The sequence below is a fragment of the Canis lupus genome, chromosome 4 (assembly GCF_011100685.1).
Source record: "Canis lupus familiaris isolate Mischka breed German Shepherd chromosome 4, alternate assembly UU_Cfam_GSD_1.0, whole genome shotgun sequence".
In the NCBI taxonomy this organism is placed as follows: Eukaryota; Metazoa; Chordata; class Mammalia; order Carnivora; family Canidae; genus Canis; species Canis lupus.
In genome coordinates this window covers 1,253,111-1,274,548 of record NC_049225.1, presented here as the reverse complement: position 1 = coordinate 1,274,548, position 21,438 = coordinate 1,253,111, and the positions used below count along the sequence as shown (strand labels likewise).

Here is a 21,438-nt window from a genome sequence, read left to right as displayed (position 1 = left end):
AATATTTTCCTTTGCTAACAACCTCTATATTTGTAGAAATAAGACAAATGAGAGTAGATGTAATGCTGAACTATATAAGAAAAAATACTAATTTTCTTTATCGATAGGTGTATTTACTGGTCACATTTTTAATGCTTAAAGTGTTGATAGTGCTTGAAAACTGTGTATATTTCCTTATAAATAAAGTAAAATTTTAAATTAAAAGTTTAAAAAATGCTTAGTAAAACAATAAATATATTTTTTTTTCCTAAAAATCTGGAAAGATTCCTTCTGCCTTTCAAATCTTCTATTGACTTTACAAATAAGCATTAAGTTAAAAATAGAAATAGAATAAAAGGCAGAACATATGTTATATAATTGAAAATTTTAATGGAACATCTAGAATAATCTATTCATATGTCCTTTTAAAATTCTGGGATAAGAATGAAGAAGGGAAATTATCTTAGCTTAAATATTTTCACGATATTTATACTTGAAGAAGAGCAGTGTCTGTCGCAAACCTGATTTTCTGCCATAAAGAGAGAATTATTTCTCTGGACATTAACTTATTTACTTTTCTAAAAGTATGCTGCATGGCTTCAAAAACATGGCAGACAAACAACTATTGTGAGAGATGAAAAGTGACAATGTGTTCAACTCCTTGCATCATAATTTTAGGTAGGCAGAAATCTGTATCCGGAACAAACAAAATGATGAAACATGCAGAACTGTCGTCATTTTGCCAAGGTAGTGCAAAATATGACTTATTCACTTTGCAATAAATAAAATATAATACCATTAATAGCCAGTTAGGTACCTAAAAATAACATTATATTTTATATTTCTATGACTTTCTGTTTCTTTCTTAAAAACTTCATTAAAAACTTTTAGGAACTTTTAGGAACTAAGAGTGCTGCCCTTTGGTTTTTGAATAGGACCATAGGAGTCTTATTCCTGGTAATCTTCCTTTTAATAGCCATGAAGAGATGGGTAAGTCATTGCTTTCCCTTTTCTTCTCTTGAGATTGCCAGAAACTGAGAGCTCAGTTTTTGCTTATTTGCAACAACCATTTGTAGGCTAGTCCTTCTAGTGTAATATTTCCGTCTCTTTTTTTTTTTCTTTTGAAGAGATTTACCATATGAAACAGGGATCTTGCTAGAGGGGATGCATCGTAAGCAGTTACACAAACATATCAAATTAAGGGGACTAGCTGAAAGAAATATGCTACTTGCAAGTAGTTTCTACAATCTTGAAAATAGATCACTTGATGGGCAGCCCCCATGGCTCAGCAGTTTAGTGCCACCTGCAGCCTGAGGTGTGATCCTGGAGACCCGGGATCAAGTCCCACATCAGGCTTCCTGCATGGAGCCTGCTTTTCCCTCTGCCTGTGTCTCTGCCTCTCTCTCTCTCTCTCTCTCTGCCTCTATGAATAAATAAGTAAAATCTTAAAAAAAAAACAAAAAACCTTTGTCCTTAAAAAAAAAAAAAAAGAAAATAGATCACTTGAAAGCTCAGACATTTGGGTTAGGATTTGTTATTTCTCTTCATCCCTTGATGTGAGAGCTAAGGTAAAAAGAGACAACTTTCCCAAGTTCACTCAGCTTATGAGCAAAGAGTTAGTCTTCCTACTTTCAAAATCTTCACTTTCCCATTGATTTTACATCTGTTGCCATTGCTATGCTTTGCATTTAGACGATGAATAAACAACACAAGTTTATCAGAGATATAATATACCTTATAAAGTTGCTTCAGAATTTAATGAAGTATAATACATGAGGTGGCTAATTATCAGCAACATTAATGACAGAGGAACAAAGAGTGTCTTTCAGACCTTTGATAGCAGAGTCCTGGATTTTTAAAAATGTAACATCTGAATTATTTTTATTTTTCTCTAGGAACTACTGATATCTTTAGGAATGAGCATTTCAAAGGATACATTTTAAGAAGGACTATTTTGATTGTCTTTGCATATTCTACTTTAAAAACTATTTAATTGCTTTTTTTTTTTTTTTTTTATGATAGGCACACAGTGAGAGAGAGAGAGGCAGAGACACAGGCAGAGGGAGAAGCAGGCTCCATGCACCGGGAACCCGACGTGGGATTCGATCCCGGGTCTCCAGGATAACGCCCTGGGCCAAAGGCAGGCGCCAAACCACTGCGCCACCCGGGGATCCCTAATTGCTTTTAAAACAATCTTTATTTTTTAAGTAATCTCTACACCCATTGTGGGGTTCAAACTCACAACCCCGTGATCAAGAGTCACATGCTCTACAATTGAGCCATCCAGATGCCTTTCATTTAATTGCTTTTTAAAGAGCACAAGGGAAGACTAAATAGTAAGTAAATTTTCCAAGCTATCTCTAATAAGCAGAAGTAACCAGCTCATTAAATATATGCAGGGAAATAGTAAATACAAATGAAGACTTCCCCCCATTTATATAAGGGAATCAAGTGAATATGGATGTGAACCCATCTCAGTTCAATCATCAGTTAACCCCATTGCCCCCTTTTCTTACCCCAAGTCACTCTCAACTTTATAAATGGACTGGATGCATAATACATGTACAAGCACAAGTGATTGGTTTCAGTTATATTATGCTATATAGTCTTCCAAACTGAGGTCTACAAAAAGGACTTCCCATTAGGTTGTCTTGATAGGTGATGGAGAAAGCAGATGTCACCCTGGGTGAAGGCCCTTCCAATTTGCTATAGGTCTGAAAATTTTCAGAATCGGAAGTTTCAGAATAATGGACTAATGTTTTTTTTTTATCATAACGATTTGACTTTTTAAAAATATTTTATTTATTTATTCATAGACACAGAGAGAGAGAGAGAGACAGAAACAGAGACACAGGCAGAGGGAGAAGCAGGCTCCATACAAGGAGTTCGACATGGGACTTGATCCCGGGTCTCCAGGATCACGCCCTGGGCTGAAGGTGGCGCTAAACCACTGAGCCACCCGAACTGCCCACGCTTTGACTTTGAAAGGTCATCAACATACATTTTTCTTTGAGTATAACTTAGGGAGACTTTGAATGTAATTTCTTCAGTGTAAACAGTATAAAAATGTAGCATATGGTACCCACCTACATAAATAAAAATTTATAGTTTTTCCTTTGTTGTAATTTAAACTCAAATTTTAAGATTGTTTATTGCAGTTCAAATAAAGCCATGCATTGTAAGGCTGTACTAACAAATATAACATCTTCTATATGTTTTAAGACATGCAAAATTTTGGTTTTAAGACATTGCAAACTTTTTTGTAATTTTTCATTGATATTAGAAACCTCAATTTTCCATGTTTTACATGTGAATTATTAGTGATTCTTCAGCAGTTCATTAATTGGGTTAATATTTTAATATTCTTTTTATCATCAAAGGAAGACCTATTGTTAGCAGAGAGACTTTTTTTTTTTTAGAGATTTTGTTTATTTGTTTATTCATGAGAGACAGAGAGAGAGAGAGAGAGAGGCAGAGACACAGGCAGAGGAAGAAGCAGGCTCCATGCAGGGAGCCCGATGTGAGACTCAATCCCTGGTCTCCAGGATCGCGCCCTGGGCCAAAGGCAGGCAGTAAACCACTGAGCCACCCAGGACCCTAGCAGAGAGATTTTTAACAGAGAAAATTCAGTGTCCATCAACTTTATTTTGACTTCCTATTTCGCTGTAAGAGAATTGTTCTTCCATGTTCCTTCCCATTTGACTCACTTGCCATTTTCACATGGTTAAAAACTAGCTCCTTGGTTCTTATTCTTTTGCTTTTCCTCTTTTGTTTTACATTCAAATACCAACTGTCTTAACTCTAAATGTGCTCAATTATTGCTGAGAAAAAAACTACTTTAATTCCCATGATGTACTAATATTCTGGCATCCAAGAAATGCATTCAGGAATTTATGTTGAAATCAGTAATATTTGGGGAATGGAAATGTTTTATGATCATCAGGTACTCTGGTTCATAACAAGGCCGATGTGTCGTAATTCAGGTCAAATCAATAACTAAAACAACATCCTGACAAGGTTCTGGTTCTGCGGGGCTTTAGCAGCAGTCAGCTCCTTTGAGCTGATTTAATATTGACCCGGTTTTAGGGATTCTTTCATGTATTTGCAGAAGTATTTATTGACTTTCAAAAGGCAACTTCAATCCAAAGCATTTGTACATGCACAACATACTGTTAGTGCAAACTTACAAAGTGTTTCAAATGTATCCTAATAAAACTCCTGTCTCTTTGGTATTAATAATTATAAAGCACAGAAAAGACAGAGATTTGACCTGGGAAGAACTTGAAAGAAAGTTGGCAGTGAGAGTGCAAAAATAGACATGCAGGAAATCCTTTAGAATGTATTTTATTATTAAGATTTGTATTAAAAGTAATTGGATTATATGTTCCTCCCACATTGCTGTAGCACCATCCAGAAGTCTGTTAGTTTTAATTCCAGTTATAGCAACAAACCTAGTCTTCATCTATCAGCTAAAGACTAAAGATACTCCTTTGTAGTTGTCAAGCAATTTGAAGCTCTCCAGTGGTCAGCAGATGGTTATTGCTAAGCTCAGCATTGCCCACTTCCTATTTCCCTTAGGACACACAATTTTCCTGGTAATTAAGCCTTTAGAGTTAAAACTCCAATGAAGCCATGGGTGTCTTTGTGAAGACATTGTATCTGAGTGATACAACACAATGGGTCTTTGCCACCCTCCTATAAGGCAGCTTCAGAATTATTCACTGAAAATCTGTGCTCCACATAATTCTCTGAATTCTCCATTGTTGACATTGTAATAATGGTTCCCCCTAAGTAGAATTTTGTGGTTATTTACTAAAAGAAGAAGCAATTTCTGATATTAAAATGATAAACCATATGACATATGAATTATGCTGAAGTCAAATGATTTCTTCCATGCATTAATTTTACAGAAAGATGGTGAAATTTGAAATTTCACTGCACAGCTGGACATACAGGTTTACTATATGTTTTATGTGTGGGAGGGATATATATTGTTTTGGTTATAGCACTGTTTTTTCAATGTGACACTGAAAACTTTCAGTCAAAAGATGGGAATGTTCCTTGAACACTGGCAGACTCTTGTTGCTGCCTCAACTCTTAGTATAAGACACTTGACTTGTGAACCATGTCTTGAAAGGCTTTACAGCATACATCTTGCTTTCTTGAATTTTTGCAATTAGGGAGGCTGGCGTCCTGTCGTGAGGACCTTGAAGCCACCCTGAGGAGGTAAGGCCTTGTGGAGAGGGCCTGATGCTCTCAACCTCCAGCCTCTACCAACCTGCCAGCTTTTTGAATAAGCCTCCTGGGAAGCTAATGCCTCATCCCCACCCAATTTTAATGGATCCTCCTGGCTTAGCCAACACATGACTACAACTGCATGAAAGACCCTAAAGTAGACTTATCCAGCCAGACCTTTCCCAAGTTCCTGTCCAACAGGAACCACATGAAGAGTAATAGCCATGATTATTGTATGGAGCCACTGTTTTGAGGCAATGACTTTATAGGAATAGAGAGCAGACATCAATTTAGGTTGGGCATATATGTATCATGTTCCACTTTTGTGCATTTGGGGAAGTGCGCTTTCTGGCTGCTGAAAATCAAGAGGTAAAGTCATTCTGGATAGAGGACTGTATAGGCTCTGAACACACTTTCTCCGACCATAAAATATGTGGCCTTGCAGATGCTGAGTTTGAGAAAAAGACACTCTCAATGTTTCTAAACACTCCCCTACAGAAATTCATACATTGTTAGTTTAAATCCTTCTGGAAAGGTCATGTAAGCTTACCTAAGAAGAAAAAGTGATGGTCTAGCAAACACTTCGATCTTGTCAGACCTGGCAAAATCATTTCTTGGGTATAAAGTGTTACTCCCCCTGTGTTACTCCCCCTGCGGGTGTTGGCATGGATTCCTGGGCCCAGGATGGCTCTGCTGTAAGGGATAGATCAGCCCCAGGCCTGCCTCACAAGGTCAGACATTGTACTAAAGTGGAACAGAGAACTCACTGGGTTGTGTTGTGTGGACTCTTCCCACCTATCCAACTCACATGAAGAACAGCAGTGAAAAAGAAGACAATTACAAAAGTCAAGTTGATTGCACCTGTAGATGTATTAATCAGGGTTCTCCAGAGAAACAAGAAGTAATAAAATATACAGAGATATATATCTATCTCTGTGTATTTATGTATTTTACGAAATTCACTCATACAGCTATAGAAGCTGAGAGGTCCCAAGATCTGTAACTGGCAAGTTGGAGACCCATTCAGGCAGGAAGAGTACATTCTCACTATTCCTGAGTCAGTTCCCACATTCAGGGAACAATTGGCTTTACTCGGTCTACAGATTCAAATGTTAATCTCAAGAATCATCCTCACAGACACACCTAGAATAATGTTTAGCCAAATATCTGAACAACAGGTGAGCCAGTCAGTTGATACAAAATTAACCATCTCAGTATATAATATAGATGTTATATGTATAGCGTATAGTGATTTTCTTTTTTGACAGTATATACACACCAGCATCTACATATATTCATGCATATATCTAAACCATTTGTTGATCCCTTACAATATTCAATAAATAGCCATTTCTGTTTGTCAAGTCAGAGATTACCGTGCTACCACCTTAAATTCCTTCAAAAATCTTGATGCATAGGGACAGGGGTAGCTCAGTGGTTGAGCCTCTGCCTTCAACTCCAGTCATTATCTCAGAGTCCTGGGATTAAATCCCACATGGGCTCCCTGCAGGGAGCCTGCTTTTCCCTCTACCTATGTCTCTGCCTCTCTCTGTGTGTCTCTCATGAATAAATAAATCTTTAAAAAAACTCTTGATGCCTACAATTTACATATTTTATAGATGAAGAACTTAAGATAAAGAGGTTATTTTCACTAGGCTCATCCCACAGCTAATTTCAGAACTATAATTTGAAAGAAATCTGATTTTAAAACCTTCCCCTTACGCCTCAGAAATGTGTATCACGTAGCATCAAGAGATGATTGTGTTCATTAGTTTTTTCTAATAATTAAAAAACTCTGTAGTATAAATGTACCTAGCACCTAACAGGCATCTAGCACATAACAGCGGGGGATTGACTACATTTCAAAACATATGTAATGAAGAATTTTGTAGCAAAATTATTCCAAAACCTAGGCTTCAGTTTTTGAGAGAAAAATACAGACAGCATCTATTCCACAGCCATGCCTCTTATCTGAGCAGAGATTGGTAACACCATTCTTAGTGGTGACCTGAAGTTCATGCAGAATTACCTAAGGATTTATGCCATTTACAAGGTATTGGAAAATAAGATATCTCTCTATATTTGTACACTTGTCATTAGTGGATTGTTTGATCAAAAACATTTCTTTCTGTAGTGAATCCAAATAGGAGTTTGTATTATCAAAAATTTTTAATAGCAAAAACGGAGGCATCTGGGTGGCTCAGTGGTTAAGTGTCTGCCTTTGGCTTAGGTCATGATCCTGGGGTCCTTGGATCGAGTTCTGCATTAGGTAGGCTCCCTGCAGGGAGCGTGTTTCTCCCTCTGCTTATGTCTCTGCCTCTTTCTCTGTGTCTCATGAATAAATAAATCTTTTAAAGGTTAGCAAAAACAGGGATAATATCTATACAGAGCAATTCAAACACGCCCCAGAAATTAGTCCTAGCAATCTTAGGTGCGTTCTATAGTGGAAGAACCAGGATGCTATCAAATGACTTGTCTTGGTCTTTGATTTGCAGACAGTGGCAGCTGCTTTCCAGCAGTTTTGGCACTGATTATTGTGGTCTCATAATTTTCCTTCACAGGTGTGGTAGAGGATAACTTCCAGAAAACTTAAGAGTGGGACATTTTGCTTCACATTTGGAGTTCCTCACTCTCTTAATACATACAGCATATCCAATGTGATCTGCTAATTCCACTAAGAAATTGCCTACAGTTCTTCTGATCCAGTTATTTTTACTTTTCCAGTTATTTGTGCCGACATTTATAAGACTTTCAATCTGGGACCTTCCCTGAGATCTGGCAGTTAAATGGCAGTAACAAGAATGTAGAGCCAGAAACACATGGGCGTGGGTATTTGTCCGAGTTTCCACTTTTGGAAAGCTTTTCCTCCACCTCTGCACTTTACCTTCATCCTCTGGATCCCACTCAGACATCATCTCCCCCTTGAAAAGCTGTCCCTAATTATCGACCTGAGGCCATCCCATTGCTCATTGCCTAATTGCACTGTTTCTATTTTCTTCCTATAAGTTGTTATGTGATTACCTGTTGATGTACTTGTTTACTTGTCTGTCTTCCCATTAGCACATCATCCGTGACCATTTTATTCACTGATCTATCCATAGTTCCTAGCAGAGAGCTTGGCACATATTAAGTACTCCCTAAATGTTTGGTAAATTAATGAATGTTTGGCTTTTATTTTAGCCTATTGTTTCATTAGTTGGTTATCTTACAATATTCTGTAATAAACCAAGCACTTTTTTGGTATATCCTGTTCCTTCTCACTAAGAAGGTACAGCTTAGGGAGAATTCTTGAATATTAGAATCTTAAAGACTGAATTAGCCTTTATCATCTTATGAGTCCTGCTCTGTCATTTAATAGTTGAGATTACAGATCTTACAGTAAGGCTAATGCCCAGGTTAACACATTAGCGACATATGTCCAAACTAGGCTTCTGGCTCTGAAGCCAGTGCTCTAGATACTAGCATTGCAATAGGAAGCTAATTTCGCAGCAGCAATGTTTTGCAAATGAAAATATATTTTAAAAATTACAGATAAGCTGATGAGTGCAGATAGAGTGACAGATGTGGTCTAAGACAAAAATAAAATCTGAATCTTTTGTCCCCCATATGTGAAAATGTTTTATGTTATTTTTTTAATTCCCATCTGATGTCTCTCTGTTATTATCATACTGTAATTCAGAAATTCTGATTTCACTTTATTTTCTTGATCAAAATAGAGGCAAGAACATAAAAGGTCCTATAGAGGCCTCCAGGGACAATTAGCAAAGAACTATTGTGTGTTTGGTAGAACAGTATGTTCAGAAGGGCCAAAAGTATAGCTGAGATGATGGAAGGTAAGATGAAAATAATGGGGAGGAGCAGTGTGGTCGTGTCAAATAAAACATTTTGTTTGGATTTTTTTGCATGTCATTTTGTGAGGAAGTTACAATCAGAAAAGCTGTGCTCAAATCAGGAAATTGAATAAATCAAAGAATAAATTAATAAATGAAATATTTGGGATGTGAAACCAGACAGACTATGTCAAATCAATCAAGTCTATCAGAAAGTAAGATCTATAAGGTAGAACTCAACCAAGGGTCTGGCACTTCTGTGAAATTTAAAGTCACATTTCTCAGCTCTTAAAACTCAGTATTAAACCTACCAACAACATTAGGTCTGCATCCTATCTTTTTAACAGTTTTGAAAACCCATTAGCACCACCCAATTTATAATTCTAGGTTCCAAATGACTTAAAGTATATATATATATATATATATATATATATATATATATATATATATATTTATACATACATATATTGTAATATTATTTTGCTGTTTTTTCCCCAAAACAGGCCTTCTGTGATTTTCTAAATCAGTACAAATTTTACTGACAGTCTATATTTTTATCTCCTCAAGAAGACAGTTCCTTGTCATTGCCTTCCGAGCAATCTGGCATTTGGTTTAAGTAACTTATTCTCCAGTGTGTAGTATTTAAGGCAACAACCCAGTGAAATTGCTCTGTATCTCTGCAGCATGGTGTTTTCTTGAAGACATGGATGGAGAATTCAGTTATGTATTGCCAAGTCCATCTGCAGGATTGGTGAACTGCATACCTGGCTAAAATGTGATAAATGTAATTAAGAAAAGTGTTCTCACAAGGGGATTTTCTGTTAAATAGGATCGATCATATTTCAGTCCACAGGCTGAATTTATAAACTGAGAGTGAAAATCAAATTTCCTTTCCATTTTTATTTATTTATTTTTAAAGATTTTTATTTTTAAGTAATCTCTACATTCAACGTCAGGGCTCAAACTCACAACCCCTAGATCACAAGTCACATGCTACACCAACAGAGCCAGCCAAGCACCCCTTCCTTCCATTTTTGAATTCTAATCAGAGTTTACTATGTCTTACCTCAATAATAAAAATAAATAAGGGGTGCTTGGGTGGCTCAGATAGTTAGGAATCTGCCTTCAGCTAAGGTCATGATCTCCCGGTCCTGCCATCAAACCCCACATGGGGCTTTTGGCTCAGTGGGGAGTCTGCTTCTCCCTCTGCCTCTGCCTCTGCCCCTACCCCTGCTCATGTTCTCTCTCTCTCTGTATCAAATGAAGAAATTAAATATTTAAAAAATAATAATAGAAATAAATGCATACATACATATATACATAACATTAAATGAAAAAAAATTTGAAGAGACAATGGTAATGTTAGAGTGTATTCTTAAGCTGCAGTATCTTCACCTTTCTGTGTAAGCCTGACTTAGATCGGAAGGCCTGATCCACAAAGGTTGCTTCCAGATACTACTCTTTTGATTTTTCTTAAATCCATCATTTTTTAGAAAAAAACTTAACCATCCCCTCTTTTAATACTTGGATGAATTAAGAATTTTTATATTGGGTTTTGCAAAGTGAAAAACCAAGTGTGCTCAAGCATTCCAGTCTGTTCACATACATATCTTTTACATAATACTCTCCAGAATATATTATTGTGTGTTTTGCTTCATTTTTCTTATACAAGGTTTTGTATTTTAAAACCATCCACCTGATTTTTACTTTCCTAGTCAAATGATACCATGTTGCTGTATCCTAACTTGATTATCAGCTATTGGGTTGTTAACCATTTTGGCTTCCTTTTCTCTCTCTTTTTAAAACTTGTAAGGGGCACCTGGGTGGCTCAGTGGTTGAGCGTTTGCCTTTGGCTCAGGGAGTTATCCCATGGTCCTGAGATCCAGGCCTGCATCGGGCTCCCCACAGGGAGCCGGCTTCTCCCTCTATGTCTCTGCCTCTTTCTCTGTGTGCATCTTTTATGAACAAATAAATAAAATCTTAAAAAAAAACTTTAAAATCATACTTATATACTTCGTATATAAGTATAAATATAGTATAAATATATAAATATTATAGTATAAATATAAATACTTATATTTATACTTATATACAGATTAGACTATTTATTTGGGGTTTAATTGAAAAGTTCATCTAGTATAAATACTAGTATACAGATCAGACTATTTATTTGGGGTTTAATTGAAAAGTTCATCTGAAGTTGAATAATACAAATTATAACATATTCCCAGATTTTCCTTTAGAGAAAATGAACAAATTATTTGGCAACATATGTGTATATACCTCTTCACCTTCTCCTATCCACTATTTCATGAAAACTTAAGTTTTTTTGTTTTTTTGTTTTAATGCTTAAAAGTAGATTAAATTTGTGGCTTTTTAACCATCCTCAGGGTGATGCATTTTTTTCTACAGGATAATTTTCTGTGTTACCATTATCTGGAATAATGGTAAATAGGCAGGAAATGAGATACCGTTCACAGCATATTGTCAACCTCAGTGATTCTCCACCTTGGTTGCATGTTATAATCAACTTGGAGGGTGCTTTTAAAGACCCTGATGCCCCATTTCCACTTTAATCATGGTCCTTAGGAGGGAACTCTGCCTTCAGTACATTTTAAAGATTCTTGGGGTTCTTTTGAAAGATTTTATTTATTTATTTGAGAGCTCACACAAGCAGGGGAATTGACGACAGAGGAAGGGGGTTAAGCAGGCTCTTCACTGAGCAGGGAACCTGATGCAGAGCTCGATTACAGGACCCTGGGACCTTGGGATCATGACCTGAGCTTAAGACAGACACTTAGCTGACTGAGCCACCCAGGCACCCCCGTTTTAAAGGTTCTTAAGTGATTCCGTTGGGTAGCCAGGTTTGGGAAGCCCTGAACTTACCTGGTAGTGCAGTTGCATCTGGGAGCAATATTGGAGCTGGAAGGAAAGAAGTAGCCTTAACTCTATCAACTGGGGCAGTCAGAATTAGGTAGTGTTTCTTGCCTTACCGGGATCTGTTCTGCTGAACCAAACCCTACCTGGACCCTGAATCTCCTCTTACTGCCTGCATCCTTGCCTATCTTGTCTCTGCATGTGGGAATGACACACAAGACAGGTTTTCTTCCCTATAGTGGTCCCTCCTTACACTGTCATCAGTGTCACTGGTACACATCTGACTGCTTGCCTGCTCTTCTCTGATCCTTTTCCCTGCAGAGCTAAGTCTTGCTTCCTGACTCTCCAAACCTTGGCTGAGGTTGTACAAAGGATACATGATATTTTGGTGATATTTTTATATTAACAGGGAGTCACAACAATCATACTTTAGCCCAGTATTTTTAGGGCCTCCCTTGCTTACTGGAGGGAGCTGTGTGACAAATACCAATGCTGTTGGCCAGGGGACGAGGACTTGCTAGAGGACCCTGGCTAGGTTGCCCCCTCCATAGCTTTAATGAGAAAGACATTTTCTGGCCTCAGCAAACACACTCCTGCTCTGATTCCTTTGCCACAATTAAATGCAAGTGAAATACAGTAGTTTTTGCTGTACTTAATAGGACTAACTCCCTGAGCAGGGAAAAAAGAGCTCATTTTCATTTATTAGGCTTTTTATTTTTTTACTTTTATTTTCCAACAGCTGCAAACCAAGTCTGTCTCATCCGTCGTGATAATAACTACAATGATGAAAATAACTAACTTTCATTGGATTCTTTTTACATCACCAATAAGTCTTCTACAAGTTTTAGATCTCTTTTGCTGCTGTAACAACCTACAAAATAATTCCTATACTTAGGACCGTTTTTCAGACAAAGAAACAATGGCTGAGATAAACTTCTTTGGCCAAGGTAACTTATTTGATAAATGACAGAGGTAAGAGGATCTAAGCTAGGAGTGATGAGTTCCCAGAGCCTGAGCTATTCACCATGGTCTTGTGAAAACTGGACTTAAAAAAATAGGCAAGACCCTCAAAAAACCTACTGTCCAATTCCGCTTATATCCTTCTATGTTCTCACTGTTGTCTTCACCATTCTTTCTCAAGAGCTTCTACCTATGGAATGTCCCCCAACTGTGATAACCACGTGTCTCTCCAAATGTCTTTCCTTAGGTCGGATATTTTTGCTATCTCCTTCAAGGTGAACAGCCACTCAAGATCCAAACCTTAGTTCAAATGTCAGATGATTCTGTGTGAACCTTTCACTGAGCTCCCATATTGGTTGTTTGCTCTTTTCTCTGTGTTCCTATAGCACATAGTAAATACCACAATCATAGCATTCACCACTGACTAGCTGATAACTTTTTTTAAAAAAAGATTTATTTATTCATTCATGAGGGACAGAGAGAGAGAGAGAGAGAGAGAGGCAGAGACACAGGCAGAGGGAGAAGCAGGCTCCCTGCAAGGAGTCCGATGTGGGACTTGATCCCAGACCCCAAGATTACGACCTGAGCTGAAGGCAGACGCTCAGCTGCTGTGTCACCAAGGCATCCCAGCTGATAACTTTTGAGGATTTAATGAATGTCTATAAGACTCAGTTTCCTCATCTACAAAAATAAAGTTAATCAGCTATCCCATTTCAATCTTGTGAGGATGATAGGACATAATGAATTTAAGATGCTTAACAGTATGTTGTATAGTAGTAAGCATTTAAAAAAATATTAACTATTTTTTATTATTACATCTGATCATAGTACAATTTCCTAAAAAAACCTATATTCTCATTCTACATGGTTACTTTCTGTAAGGATGGGCACAGTGACATATGTTTTGTATTTCCATATTATGCAAGTGCTCAGCACACAGTGGAAACTTAGGAGCTCTTACAAGTTACCTAACTCCTCCATCTCAGTAATGAAGACTCCATAGGGTTGTATACGGATTAAGAGTGTTAAACTGATTAGCTTGGAAATCCCTTAATAAATGCCAGCAACTGTCATTATGTAATAAGTTTAGGTAAATGCATGGATGAATTCAGGAGGAAGTAAAACTCTTTCATGTTGCTGATTTCTATTTATTATGTGAGATGATGGCAAATCACAGCTGTCTGTGTCAGCTGTCTCCTAAACCTCACTGTGTAATGGAATATGACGAGTCTTGAGACTTTGTCTTATTAATGTGCAACTGAACTGATTCGTGCTATTGTCCAGGGAGTAAATATTATATTGATCAGTGAGAGACCTGGCAAGTCTTACCGAATGTCTCTGACAATAAGATAAACACTTTGAATAGATCCTTACTATTCTGCCTTGGACTTCATTTGTTCGAAGGTGTAGGGCATAATGGTGATGGAGGAATAAGATGCCTTCCTGTAAATTCTACTAAATCCATCTACTGTAGATGCCAAGATGATTTGAATAGGGACCCTGGCAATTTTCATTATAAGTAGGACCTACAAATCCTGGAGCAGCAGAGGTTAGAGAGGGAAATAAAGGATATTCATTTAGTTTGGAATGGAGACAACCATAACAAAATCTTTTCTTCTGGAATAACTCCCCCCATAGTATGGACATTCTTTTTCTTAATCAGGCTTAAAAGAGCAATCTTTACTTGCTGGATCTTCTCCAGCTTTCATTCCCTTTTCAGCAGAGCGATTTCTTTTTTGTTTTGGCAGTTGTTGCCTTTAAAGAAAGAAAATATGATTAAAAAATTGCTACTGAAGACATACTTGCAAATCTTGCTTCGTTTGCAGAGAATATTCCATGTCAGGAATATAGCAGATCTTCAGTTTAGTGATTATCAGCTGCTTTGATATAGTTTAAAAAGTGAATATATGAATTTCTAATTTAAAATGTCTTTCATTTTTAAATTTAAATAATACATTATGAAATGTCTTGTTAATTACCTGTTACTTTACTTGATTAATTATGCATGTTTCCCGTTTCTGTCCCTATATCATTAATCTTTACATCAACCTAACAGTCATTTGCCTTCAGAGATTACCCTTTGCAGGTTTACTGGTAGCTTTAGGTGCTGATAGAACTTCTGTTCTTCTAATAAAATCACTTTTAATTGACAGACAAATTCTTTTCTCCAACCATGTCAAGCTATCATGTCTCCCATTACTTTTGATAATAAACTTGTCAAAAAATAAATTTAAATTGCACAATTGAATTAGCTACTAATTTCCCAATTCCTCAAATTCAAATTTCCATCCTAACAAACAAAGCAAAACTAATATAAAATTTTTTGTCTATATTGGTTGATCCAGCAAAACTTATGTTGACATTTAAACAGTGAGCAACCCTAAGTAGTATGTTTATAAAAATTAATAATTATAAATTTTAAGGAAAGTGGGACTTTCAGAGTGTGATCCGTACTAAAAAAAAAAATGAATGAATAAAAAAGAAGAAGTATTTAATAGAAACTGTCATTTGAGGGCCCAGGTGTAGAATTTATTAAAAGGAGTCTTCAGTGGATCTATGATAAGTATATGTTCAAAGAACTAAAGGATTCTATGCTTTAAAGAATTGAAGGAAAGTATTTGAATGACATATCACCAAATAGAGAGTATGAACAAAGAGGAAGAAATTATATAAAAAAATGGAAATTTACTAGAGGGACTCAGAAGTAGACTTGAGATGGTAGAAGAAAGAATTAGTGAACTTGAAGCTTTATGACTAGGAATAATTCATGAAAAACAAGAAAAACGAAGAGCAATGAACAGAGCCACAGATGCTCTGGTATAGCATCAAGCGTATCAATATATAGGAGTTCCAGAAGAAGACGGAAAACACAGGAAAATATTTTAGAAACTAATGACCAAACTTACCAAGTTTTATGAACGATATCAATGTGTATATCTAGGAATCATAACAAACTCCAAATCAAATAAATACAAAGAGATCCAGGCCTGGACACATGATGCTCAAACTTTTGAAAGACAAAAACAAGGATAAAATTTTGAAAATGAACTAACAGGAAAACAAAGACATTTAATAGAGACAAAGGCCTATCAGGAAGATAAAAAATTTAAAAACATGTAGACCCCTAACAACAGGAAGGAAACCTAATAAAATTGAAATGAGATAGAGAATTCAACAAGAACTGGTTCAAACTTCTACCCTTAACAATTCACAGAATAATGAGACAAAACCAGCAAGAACATGAAGACTTGAATAACACTATCAACTAACTTGAAGTAAGTGAAATTTGTAGAACACTCCATCACAAAACACTGAAACGCATATTATTTTCAAGTGCAGATGGAGCATTTTCAGGATAGACCATATGCTAGTCCCATACAACAGATTCAATAAACTTAAAAATGTTCAAGTTATACAACCTGTTCTCTCACCTTAACAAAATTAAGATAGAAGTCAACAATTAAAAAATTGGAGACATCCTCAAATATTAAATATTGAACAAAATACTTCCCTTTTTTTTAAAGGGGAAAGTTTTTTTTTTTTAAAGATTTTATTTATTCATGACAGACACAGAGAGAGAGAGAGAGAGACTGGGGCAGAGGGAGAAGCAGGCCCCATGCAGGGAGCTGGACACGGGACTCAATCCCAGATCTCCAGGATCACAACCCGGGCCGAAGGCAGCACAAAACTGCTGAGTCACCGGGGCTGCCTTGAACAAAATACTTCTAAAATAACCTATGAGTCACAAAAAAATCGCAAGGGAAATTTTTAAAATATTTTGAAATGACTGAAAATACGGCATATATAAATTTGTGAGATTTAACTAACACAGTGATAAAGGAAATTTGTAGCTTCAAGTTCCTACAATATTATAATAAAAGGAAATTGCAAATTAATAATCTAAGCTTCAAGGGTACCTGGGTGGCTCAGTGGTTGAGCATCTGCTTTTGGCTCAGGTCATGATCCTGGGGTCCTGGGATCGAGTCCTGCATCAGACATCAGACTCCCCACAGAGAGCCTGCTTCTCCCTCTGCCAAGTCTCCACCTCTCTGTGTGTCTCTTGTGAATAAATATATGAAACCTTTAAAAAATAATCTAAGCTTCATCATAAAATACTAGAAAAGGAGCAAACGAAAATGAAAATGTGGAGGAAAATAATAAAAATTGCAGTGGAAATCAATGAAATGGTAAATAGGAAAACAGTTGAGAAAACCAATAAAATAATAGAGAAAATACATAAAATCAAAGATTGGTTCTTTGAAAAAATCAACACAATGGACAAATCTTTAGCTAGCCTGGTGAAGAAAAAAGAGAAAAGATACCCATTGTCAAAATCAGAAACAAAAGAGAGGACATCATTACCAATCCTACAGAAGCAAGCATTGTAAAGAAATACTTTGAACTATTTTTTGTCAACATTGGACAATTTGATGAAACAAATACCTAGAAAGATATACATCCATAACTGACTAAAAAAAAAAAAATAGAAAATTTGAATGGCCAATAATTAAAAAATTGAATTAGCAATTTGAAATCTTCACATAGAGGAAAACCCAGGCCCACATGGCTTCCTTGGTGCATATTCAGATATTTAAGGAAGAAGTAATACTATTCTTTTATTCTTCAGAATTTGGAGGAGGAAAAAACATTTTCCATCTAATTCTTTGATTCCAATATCATTGTCATGTCAAAGCCAGACAAGATACCACAAGAAAATTAGATCAATATCCTTCATAAAAATAAATTTATGTTTACATGAATTATGTTTACATGAATTTATTCATGAAACATGAATAAATAAAATCTTAAGCAAAAAAATCAACAAAATAGCAAACCAAATCAATGTTTAAATTGACCAACATGTGTAAATGAATAGATTTGTCATTTTAACAAAACAAAATTAGTGTAATATTAAAAAATCAATTAATGTTATGCACCAAATTAATAGAATAAAGGGGAAAACATATGATCATCATAAAAGATGCAAAAATAATTCAAAATCCAGTATCCATTTCTTATTTAAAAACAAAAGTGAAAACAAAAAACTTTCAACAAAAAGGAATAAAATGCAATTTTCTCAGTCTATTAAAAGGCATTTACAAAAAATGTACAGCTAATACTATGCTAAATGCCTCTTTCCTTTTGTGCATGGTTATTTCTTTTAAGGCATATGGAAAGTGACTCATAAAATGGTGTTTGAAATCAAGAAGATAATTCTTTCGAAGCAACGACTCCAATTTATGAGTTTCATCATGTTGTTTAGAGAGTTTCCACAGAAGGGAAATAATATTAAGAACTTGCTGCATAACCTGCAGAGGTTCTTGCTCTATACCATTTCCAATAGAAGCAGCTAGTTGTGGAGGCACAGCTTCAATCCAGCATTCAATCAGCAATGGAATTATTATCTCAATAAATTCTTTCAAGTTTTCAGTAGATGAGAGGCCTTCATCCACACTGCCTAGTCCTCCAACCAGGTACCGTAGCCTGAACTGTGAACTGACATTTGGCTGTGAACCCCCATTTTCATAAACCTGGATGTGCTGCTGGTCGTTGGCATGTTCCTTCCAGTTGATAAAAATGGGAGTTGCTAGTGGCATGGGGATTTTCTTTTTGTTCCTGAAGTCCTTCACTTTCTCTCAACCTACTGGATCCATCTGCCAAGGCCTGAAGGAATTTACTGAGTCTCACTAAGACTTTCAGCCTCCATTGCTGAGAAGTGAGTCTCCGATTAGGATTTACAGAAAGTATCCAGGACTGGGATCTGTCTCTATTTATTAGTCCTTTAGACAGCTGTTGATGAGAAATAAGTTCTACAAAATTCTTAAGCAATATACTGCTACGGCCAGTAAATAAGGCTGGGTACTGTTCCAGCAGAATGTCCAAAACTTTTAAAGAGTCCTCCTGAATTCCTTCAGTAATGTGAGTCATGGCACTAGAGAGATGGGCACTTACCAAAGGAAAAAATGGAGAAATTTGTTCAGCTTGTATTTTGGGGGCCAGGAATTGAAGAAGTTGAACTGCTGCTAATCGTACATTAGCATCTTTATCTGTAAACACAGCAGTCACTTCACTTAATATGTTTGAAAGGTGTGCATCAATTATAAATGGGTACTGAGACAAAGGTCTTTAAGTCCAAGAAGAGCACTTTGCTCCCTTTCATAGAGAACAAGTCAAGATATTCAATCTCGTTACCTTACTACTCACCTTTGTATAGGACATTCTGACCACTTGCAGTAAGGCCAAAATTAAATTTAAATAAGATAAATAAAGAGACTCCTGAGTGGAGCAGTCAATTAATGTCTGACTCTTGATTTCAGTGGGGCTCATGATCTCAGGGTAGTGAGATTGAGCCCTGTGTCAGAATCCAAGCTCAGTGTGGAATCTGCTTGAGATTTTCTCTGTCTTCCTCTGCCCCTCCTCACTGTTCGTAAACTCTCTATCTCTTTCAGTAAATAAATGAAACCTTTTAAATTAATTAATTAAAGGCATCCAGGTTAATAGAAAAGTAAATTGCCTTTATTGGCAGATGATGTGATCCCATATGAAGGAAATCCTAAGCAGTCCACAAAAATACTGTTAAAACTAATAAAAAAGTTCAGCAATACCAGAGAATATAATATCAATAAGCATAGACAATTGCATATTTACAGACTATCAATGCATTTTCTGAAAATGAAAATAAAATAACTTCATTCACAATGAAATTAAGTATGTAAGAGTAAATTTAACAAAAGAAGTATAACGCCTATATATCAAAATTTCAAAGCAAAGCTGACAGAACATGTTAGCGAGAAAAATTCATAAAGATTTAAATAAGTAGACATCTTATGGTCATGGATGGGAAGACTCAGAATTGTTAATATGGCAGTTCTTGCCAACTTTATCAGTAGATTCAAAAACTCCTATCAATATCCCTCTAGGTTCTTTGCAAAAAGGTAAGCTGATCCAGAAATTTATGTGGGAATTTCCAGCATCCAAAATAACCAAATGATTTTGAAACAGAAGAATAAAGTTGGAGAACTTAATATGCCCTGACTTTAGAACTTAATATGAAACTACAGTAATCAAAACAATGTGATGTATAAAGACAGATAATTGATTTTACTTACTAAAAGAAGTCAGACACAAAAGGCTTTTATCTGTATGATTTTATTTGTATTGCATTCTAGAAAACTTGAAGAATGAAAATCAGAGTGGAGGCTACCAGAACTGGGACACTGATGACAAAGAGACGCACGTACTTACTAGGGGTGATGGACATGTATACTATGATATTTGGCATGTTTACTGAACTATGAGCATTTACAAAAACTCAACAAGCCACACACTTTAAAAAGGGGTGACTTTTACTGTATATGAAAATTATCTCAACAAATTCGACTTTAAAATTAAAGAAAGAACATCTTGAATGTATTTATAATAACATATTAGTAAATACTGCCAATTTAGTTAAAAGAACATGAACTTTTGTATCAATGAACCGTGATGTTTGTGAACTTAGACTTTGCCACTTAGCAGCTGAAAACTTACTTTCTTTTCACTAAAATGCAATGGCAATGTTTACCATGTAATACGTATTACAATTTTCTCAGTTATCAGAAATGATATATTTAGAAAAGTTATGTAACTGCCACATAATCTTGTATTAATTCTCTTCATCCTATATCTAAAAATATTGAAAATATCAACTGAAATTTGAGGGTTTCTCTTTGTTTTTGTCTTATCTGTCTTTGCCATTTCAGAGATGCAAGACTTTAATGAAGTGCATTTCCTTTCCCTTTGCCAATCCTGTCAAACCAAACTTTATTCTCTAGCACAGGGACTTTAGTTACCTACATTAGACCATCTGACTTGTAATCACCAACAGAGAAAGAGCTGTCTCCCATGCTCAGAATGGTCGTTTCTTGTGTTTCTCTGTTGTCTAGTCCAAGCTCAGATGGGTGTATTGTGGGAAGCTTTTCTTGGTCAATCCAGTTTGGTATATCAGTATCTTCAAAAACCCTTCTCATTAAAATGTACATACATTTATATACATGTGATTTCTTCTATATATCAAATTATATGTCTTATTTGTTCATATCATAAAGTTAAATCAAGATTTATCTCATTGCTTTGCTAACTATACTCTTGAAGGAGTAAGATTTTCTGCAGTTGAAACGTGCGCTTCGTGGCACCCTGGAATCATATTTTTTTACCAAGCTCACCATGTTAATGTATTTGATAGTGATAATAAAAGCATAGGACTTATTTCAGAACTTGTTTTATTGCAGCTGACCAGTATTTGTTAAAAGTTTTGAGGACAAAAAGAAGGAAATAACTACATATATGATACAGATGATGAATTTATTTGTTTTGAATGATGAATTTAAATGAGGAAAATTATATTTAAAAATGTTAAAGGATTATGAGAATGCCTGATTATAAACTTTTTAATAATTGTATTTAGGGATTAAGCATAAATCATTTACTTAGAATTCATGTCTGTAATCCTAAAATGTTAGAGAGTAGCACTCTGAAATTCTACTTAAAATGGAATTATTCTGAATTAAGTATTTCA

General features: G+C 35.8%; 2 protein-coding genes across 9 annotated transcripts in view; one reads left to right on the top strand and one right to left on the bottom strand.

Annotated features, from left to right (window-relative positions):
- The window catches only part of CHRM3 (cholinergic receptor muscarinic 3), a 495,173-nt gene that overhangs the window by 103,376 nt on the left and 370,359 nt on the right, over window positions 1–21,438 (top strand). The window lies entirely within an intron of this gene.
- The window catches only part of LOC100686496 (testis-expressed protein 10-like), a 100,878-nt gene continuing 97,417 nt past the window's right edge, over window positions 17,978–21,438 (bottom strand). The window contains 3 exon segments of the mRNA XM_038533763.1: window positions 17,978–18,460; window positions 18,462–19,003; window positions 19,006–19,034. Coding sequence (XP_038389691.1) covers window positions 17,978–18,460; window positions 18,462–19,003; window positions 19,006–19,034 — 1,054 coding nt within the window.